This window comes from Callithrix jacchus, chromosome 13 (genome assembly GCF_049354715.1).
Source record: "Callithrix jacchus isolate 240 chromosome 13, calJac240_pri, whole genome shotgun sequence".
Taxonomy (NCBI): domain Eukaryota; kingdom Metazoa; phylum Chordata; class Mammalia; order Primates; family Cebidae; genus Callithrix; species Callithrix jacchus.
This window is the reverse complement of record NC_133514.1, coordinates 10110625-10118706: the sequence shown is the minus strand read 5'-3', so window position 1 is coordinate 10118706 and position 8082 is coordinate 10110625. Positions and strand designations below refer to the sequence as shown.

Below are 8082 nucleotides of genomic sequence, written 5' to 3'. Positions count from 1 at the left end.
CTTAGCAACTCTTCAGTGTTACAGCTCCCCCTAGTGGGCCTATTGTAGAAAGCAGGTCTTCTTTTCTATTTCTCTAGGGGCAGAGAGGGCAGCAGAGGGGGGACCTGCTTCAAGGGATGGAATGACTGGAACGGTCATGTGCCTAATTCTCAGATGCAATGTTAGCAAGGTCGCACGATTAGCAGACGTTAACCCATGTTATCTAAGTAGGTCTCTCTCGGTGATGAAAATGACATTTGTTCAGAACCAGATGAGGAAGAAGGTCGACTTTCCACTTCAGATAACCAAACACTGCCTACTGCGACTGCCCGTTCTTATTATTTTACATATTTAACATTTTTATCTTTGTTTTTTCCTTAGAAACTTACATTTTTTATAAACACCTGTAGGGTATGAGATTCCTCTATTATTTATTCTTATAGTTCTTAAGAGGCCTGAATGTGCATCCAGAAGAAATGCTCCAGGGGTCAGTCAGTACATGGGATTAGGGATTAGGACAACATTTATTTCCAGTCAAGAAAGAATGAGAAATTATGTTAAACACAAGTCTGCAAAATGTATCCATCCATTCTGGAGTTCAAAGGGCTTACAGTTTGCTCCCACCTAAGGAGATTTTCCTTTGGGAACCGGAGTTGGATAGGGCTCAAGTATCCACCACCTTCTACAGCATTTTTTCTCGTCGCTACATACACCAATGGTGTCATCTAGTGTGCTGCATCCGTGGTCTCTGCACACCCCTTTCAAAACAATACACTGTTTCTGTCCTGGAATAACGCCAGTCTTTCCTACGCAGGAAGAGATTTAGGAACATCATTAATTCACTGCTGGAAATGTACATACAACAGCCCCCAGAAGAATGGCTTTGGGATAGAAGAGAAAACATTGTCTATAAAAAAGTGCCTTTTCACGGGAGGGGAGCTAAGATTGCAGATTACATACACCTTGAGGGAAACCGGCAAATTTCTAAAAACCTTTAAGGGGATTGTCCTCCCTTGGAGCAGTACATTTGGAAGTGTGTAGAACCATTTGCTCTTGCTGCCATGACTAGGGACGGTGTCATTGGTACTTAGTGGGTAAAGCACAGAATTACTGAATTTTTCACCTAAGGAATTGTCTTGCACCAAACACAACAAGGCCCCCCTAGGAAACAGTTTCAAAAAAAGTATCTGTCCCTCCACCTTCCCTTCTGCTGTACATCATTCTTATCAAATGGTGCAGGGTTGCATCTTTAGCTCCTTTTAAAGAAAGCCTATCGATCCTTTAGATTTTATCTAAACTAATTTCCCCATTTCAGGACTATGTAATAAAATACCTTTCCTATGTTGCTCAATGCCTCATAGATAGATAGACAGATAAATAGATAGACAGACAGATAGATAGATAGATACTTGCAGAGAATTACTCACAGAGCTAAAAGGTATTTTCCCTTAAGTGTATCCACATTTTCTCTTATTCATTTGGTTGTTAAGAAGCATATGGCTATGGTGTGTCTAAGTCAGTAGTTTCTTCTATGCTTACTCTCCTTTCTCTTGCCTTCTCAGCACAACCATAGTTTATTTTTCCTACTGTGGATCACAGCACATGTCATATAAGAATTGACAGACATTAGCCGGGCGCGGTGGCTCAAGCCCGTAATCCCAGCACTTTGGGAGGCCGAGGCGGGTGGATCATGAGGTCAAGTGATCGAGACCATCCTGGTCAACATGATGAAACCCCGTCTCTACTAAAAATATAAAAAAAATTAGCTGGGCATGGTGGCACGTGCCTGTAATCCCAGCTACTCAGGAGGCTGAGGCAGGAGAATTGCCTGAACCCAGGAGGCGGAGGTTGCGGTGAGCCGAGATCACGCCATTGCACTCCAGCCTGGGTAACAAGAGCGAAACTCCATCTCAAAAAAAAAAAAAAAAAAAAGAATTAACAGACATTGGTTCCTGAACCATCCTATGAACACACCTGGATCTTATTTTTACTATCCTGTAACATTCTACCTCTTGCTTCTTTGCTTTTGCAGTTTGGCTAATAGTTTGATGGCCTTTTCAGCTCTGGATCTTTTTGTTGTGGTTTGTTATTGTTTTGTATTTAAACTAGACTATCATTATTGTCTCTGTATTTTGTAGAAATAGATCCATCGCCAGAAAAACCAGTGCAGCCTTTGGAACTGAGTGCTCATAACCTGTGCAAGATTGTCTTCTACGCTTGTTAGAAGCTTCAACCTGGTGAGGTCTGGTGTTATATTCTACTGTCAGATGAGCAGTCCGTAAACTCAGGGTTTCTATACAGCAAGAGAATGTCGTGATGGGGGAGTTGGATAATATCTCATAACACTACCTCTTTTTCCCCCCAAGAATATTGTGGAAGAGGAAGTGACTGCCTTTCAGAGAGAGACTTGAAGTCTCACCAGCCAGTTATGGAAGGTGCTGGTTTAACTGCATTGTGCAATTGGTTAAATAGCAACTCCCCATTTCCTCCTCCCTCCCCAGTCCCTGGCAACCACCATTCTACCACCTGTTTCCATGGGTTTGACTATTTTAGGTACCTCATATAAGTGGAATCATGCAGTATTTGTCTTCTGTGACTAGCTTATTTCATTTAGCATAATGTCCTCCAGGTTCATCCATGTTGTCACACACAGCAGAAAATCTCCTTAGTTTCCCCAATATACAATCAGAAGATTTTGAGAAAAAAATCAGACAGAAATCAGAGTTATCATATTTGTGTGCATATCCACACCTGTGGCTTGATAAAAACAACAGCACTGACCCAGATTAAAGAGATTTGATTTTGGCTGCAATGTTGCCACTACCTATGTGATTGTAGTAAAATCACATTCTGTATCTGTACATGGTTCTATTATCTAAAATAAAAACAACTACCATTAAATTTTATTTTAATTTGAAATCATTGCCATCATATAATTTCATATCGGATGTCACCACAAGTGTGTCTGACTTCAGTTGTACCTTCTGACCAATTGCATCTTTTGAGAACCAGAGGAGAATTGCATAAGCTCCTTCAGAAGCAGGCATATGTGAGGTAGGTCTCAACATGTCCACAGAGTAGGTTAAGATCAAACAATTGAGTAGTTTTGATTGCATTTAAAAGAATATCGGAACTGGTACAGCCAAGAGTGCCCTCTCTCACCATCCTAATCAATATAGTACTGGAAGTACGAGACAGAGCAAACAGCCTTTTGAAATAAAAGGCAACTAAATAGGAAAAGAAATCAAATTGCCTGTTTTTATTGATGATATGATTCTCTGCTTAAGACATCCTAAAGACTCTGCCAAAGGGATCTGAGACCTGAGAGACAACTTTAGTAAAGTTTCAGGATGCAAAATCAACGTACAAAAATCAGTAGCTTTTCTAGAAACCAATAATGTTCAACCTGAAAGCCAAGTCAAGAATGCACTCCCATTTACAATAGCCACACAAAAAATCAATTACCCATGAAGACATTTAACCAAGGAAGTGAAAGATCTTTGCAAGGGACACTACAAAACACTGTTGAAAGAAATCATAGATGACACGAGCAGAAAAACATGCCCTGCTATGGACTGGCAGAATAAATATTATGAAAATGGTCATACTGCCCGGAGCAATTGATTCAGTGCTATTCCTATCAAACTACCAATGACATTTTTCACAGAATAGAAAAAAGCTATTCTAAGATTCATATGAAGCCAAAATATAGCTCAGGTAACTGAAATAATCCTAAGGAAAAAGAACAACACTGGAGGCATCATCCTACTTGACTTCAAATTATACTACAAGGCTACAGTAACTAAAACGGCATGGGACTGGTATAAAAACAGACACATGGACCTTTGAAACAGAATAGAGAACCCAGAAATAAAGCTGCACATGATCTGCTCTTCGACAAAATTGACAAAAATAAGCAACAGAAAAAGGGACTCCCTGTCCAAGAAATGCTGCTGGGACAGCTTGCTAGCCACATGCAGAAGAATAAAACTGGATGCCTATCTTTCACCAAAAAATTAATTTAAGATGGATTAAAGATTTAAATGCAAACCTCAAGCCATAGGAATCCTAGAAGAAAACCTAAGAAACACCATTCTAGATACTGGCCTTGGGGGATAATTTATGACTAAGTCCTCAAAAGCAATTGTAACAAAAACAAAAATTGACATGTGGAGCCAAATTAAGGAGCTTCTGCAGAGAAAAATAAACTATTAACAGAGTAAACTGCAAACTACAGAATGGGAGAAAATATTTGCTAACTATGCATCTGACAAAAATCAAATATCCAGAATCTACAGGGAATTTACATCAACAAGCAAAAAGCAAATAACTCCACTAAAAAGTGGGGAAAAGACATCAAAGATACGAACAGACACTTCTCAAAAGAGGACATAGAAGCAGTCAGTAAACATGAAAAATAGAACATCGTTAATCACTAGAGAAATGCAAATCAAAACCACAGTGAGAGCTGTCCCACACCAGTGAGAACGGCTATTATGAAAAGTCAAAAAATAACAGATGCAGACGAGGCTTGGAGAAAAGAATGCATTTACATTCCCACTGTCGGTGGAAAGCAGTCTGAAGATTCCTCAAAGAACTTAAAACAGAGCTACCATTCAACCCAGCAATCCCATTACTGGGTATATTGTCCAAAGAAAATAAATCATTCTACCCAAAACATACATGCACTCCTATGTTCATCACATAACTACTCACAGTAGTAAAGACAAAGAATCAACCTAGGTGCCCATCAATGATGGATTGGATAAAGAAAATATGGTACATATATACTATGGAATACTATGCAGCCATAAAAAAGAACAAAATCATATCCTTTGCTGCAACATGGATGCAGCTGGAGGTGAAATCCCAAGCAAATTAATACAGAAATAGAAAGCCAAATACCGCATGTTCTCACTTATAAGTGGAAGCTAAACATAAGTGGATACTCATGGACGTAAAGATGGGACACTGGAGACCACTAGAGTGGGGAGGGAGGGGAACAGAGATTGAAAAACTGACTATTTGGTACTATGGTCGCTACCTGGGTGATGGGATCATCATATCCCAAACCTCACAGCACACATTACAACCTAACAAACCTGCACACATACCTCCTGAATCTACAATATAAGTTGACATTATTTTAAAGAAGGATCTCAGAGATAAAGCATGGAAGAGATCTTTGTTCACATCGCTCATTCATTTTGAGTGATATGAACATCCCACTATTAACAATGGAGATAATAATTTTATCAGAAACTTACTAGGATCTGGATGAAACATCCAGAAGATATTTGATTCTATATTCCCTTCAAAATTTGGTTCTACATTTTAATATTTAAACTTCTGAATCACAGACCTTAAGAATGCAACTAAGAGTCTTAAAATGTTTTCTACATTATTTGTCTTATGCTTAAAATTTTGCCATTGAAGCTTCATGCTACTGTTTATACTTTTTCCACATTCCCCTGCTCCCAAATTCCTACTGGTCTTTTATCATTTGTTGCCACACTTTCTTGTTGAACTGTGTGTTATTGCCTAACTGCTACCCTTCGCGAATATTCCTCACCAATAGACTCTACATCATTTCCATTCACTACCCAGTCTGAACCCAGGGCTGTCATCTTCGCTTCCCTTTCTGGAGAGTGAGGGCTTGATGATAGCTATTTGCTGTATTCACTAACCTTTAAATCACATCTCAAAACTTCTACACCACTTCCTCTATTTTGGTCCCATTTTCTAATTATGGACCTCTTGAACCCCCATTTTCTTTTGAAAGAACTCCTTATCCTGCTTCTAAATTTTGGATTCATTAGTACCAAAGAAGATGAGCATGTTGGATTTCTGAATTCCTACAGCTGTGACTTGGGGTCTGAGTTAGGACAGCCACAGTGTAATTCTCTCAATGGACCTCTTATGGTCTGGGCATCCCAATAGACTTCTATAATCACTCACCATCTTACCTTTTGGTATTAAAGTCACAAAGAGGAGGAGAACAGAAATAAGGGAATGGAGTTTCATGGTTGAGTGCCCAACAGAGAGGTGAGTGATCAGGGCTGGTGGAACACAGGGGCTTTTATTTACTTCTGGGGGCCTGAGGCTCCTCTTAGTCAGTGAAGCTTAACAGCAAGGAAATAAAACAGCTTCCGCTGGAATATCTCCAAACCCTAGAGTCTCTAAATTTGGTGACAGATTAACCTAATTATAGGAAACCAGATGGGTAGCCCTTTCCTTCTTCTATGGGCTCTCGATTTCACCACAGTTAATACCTTCAGTTAACTTTCTTTTTTGAATGGGGCCAAGAAGTAAGGTCATGTGAGTACAGAACATCATTATTATAAAAGTCCCAGGGCTTGTAAAAAAACATTTCCATAATACACCTTTTTTTTTTTGCAAGAGGGACAAGAGTATTATCTAAGGTTCATTTATGAGAAGCTGTTTTTAAATTAAGTTATTCCTTAAAAGAGAGGCTATCATCACTTGTGTACAGTGTTCTTAATCACGTCTGAAAGGTGGATATGCTTAATTCACATTGAAAACAAATAGTTTTTCATCATTATTGATCTTTTGCATAATTACCTCATACAGCAAGGCGAATAAGATCAGGAGAGTTGAAAGATAAAGACAGAGAAAGGGCACAGCTCCTGTCAAAAGACTCTGGGCTTCAAGAGACTCCCTAACCTTTCACCCTAACCCACCACATAGCAACAAAATTGAAAGTTTAAGAGCATGCCTTTCATCAAAAATCAATTGACCAAAATCCAATTTACCCAAAACAAATTTACCTTCTGTTCAATCCCTTATTGGCACATTTCCCTGAATTGATATTTTTTAAAATTTGTAAACTTTCATATACGATGTAAGTCTTTTTTGAAAAATCTATATACATATACATGTAACTTTTATATAGCTTTTATTTGACTCCTTTTGATCATTTTCATGACATATTTATGAGCATTCACCCATTTATCTCTTTATTAATCATCTATTTTAATAATTTCATGTTTGCAAAAATGTTGCAAAAGGGTAATATTCAAAGTAATTTTTCTAAAGTAGAACAAAGCTGGAGAATTTCGACTGCCTTGTTTCAAGACAAAGCTACGTTAATGGAGACATTGATACTGGGATAAGGAGAGACATGTAGTTCAACAGAACATAAGAGAGACTCAAGGATAAGACCATCATATGAATGGTCTGCATATGGATAAGACCGCATATATTTACACATGGTCAACGATTTTGACAAAGGTGTACTCAGTGTGTAGGTTTCACTTTTAAGAAAACGTGGTACTTGGTTTTCTGTTTCTGTGTTTACTTGCTTAGAATAACGGTATCCAGTTGCATCCATGCAGCTGGAAAGGACATGATTTTGTTCTTTTTTATGGCTGCATGGTATTCCACGGCACATATGTACCACATTTTCTTTATCTAGTCCACTTTCATGGGCATCTAGGTTGATTCCATGTCTTTATTGTTGTGAATATTGCTGCAGTGAACACACACACGTATCTATCTTTATGGTGCAATAATTGATATTCCTTCCGATATATACTAAATAATGGGATTGCTGTGTCAAATAATGCTTCTATTTTAAGTTCTTTGATAAATCTTGAGACTTCTTTCCACTGTAGTTGCACTAATTTTTATTTCTACCAGCAGTATATAAGCATTTCCTTCTCTCCAAGGCCTCCCCGGGGTCTGTTATTTTTTAACTTTTAAAAATAGCTTTTCTGACTGGTGTGAGAGGGGATCTCATTGTGGTTTTGATTTGCATTTCTCTAGTTATTAGTGATATTGGGCATTTAAAAATATGTTGGCTGTCTTTCTATATGTCTGCTTTTGACAAGTGTCCACGTTTGCCAAATTTTTAAATAAAGGTTTTTGTTTGTTGATTTAAATTCCTTATAGATTCTGGATATTAGACTTTTGTCAGATGCGTAGTTTGCAAATATTTTCTCCCATTCTGTCGTTTGCTGTTTACTCTGTTAATAGTTTTTTATTTATTTTCTCTGCAGAAGCTCTTTAGTTTAATTCAGCTCCACTTGTCAATTTTTGTTTGTGTTGCAATTGCTTTTGAGGACCTAGTCATGCATCATTTCC

The 8082-nt window shown here is 38.2% G+C and overlaps 1 protein-coding gene across 1 annotated transcript; it reads right to left on the bottom strand.

Annotated features, from left to right (window-relative positions):
* Positions 1–603: 603 nt before the first annotated feature.
* LOC103787423 (beta-defensin 130B) lies at positions 604–6034 on the bottom strand. The gene is made up of 2 exons (XM_008979025.3): positions 5946–6034; positions 604–785 (listed from the first exon to the last, which is right to left on the bottom strand). The coding sequence occupies exons 1-2, from the start codon at positions 6001–6003 to the stop codon at positions 604–606; spliced, it is 240 nt and encodes a 79-aa protein (XP_008977273.1). The 5' UTR covers positions 6004–6034.
* Positions 6035–8082: the final 2048 nt, after the last annotated feature.

What these genes read in the sequence shown, in the direction of transcription:
- LOC103787423 (XM_008979025.3), bottom strand. Translation starts at nt 6,003, where the DNA reads ATGAAACTCCATTCCCTTATTTCTGTTCTCCTCCTCTTTGTGACTTTA. An exon ending in TGTGACTTTAATACCAAAAG is followed by an intron (nt 786 to 5,945) that starts GTAAGATGGTGA and finishes CTTCCTGCGTAG; the next exon opens with GAAAGACTGGCGTTATTCCA.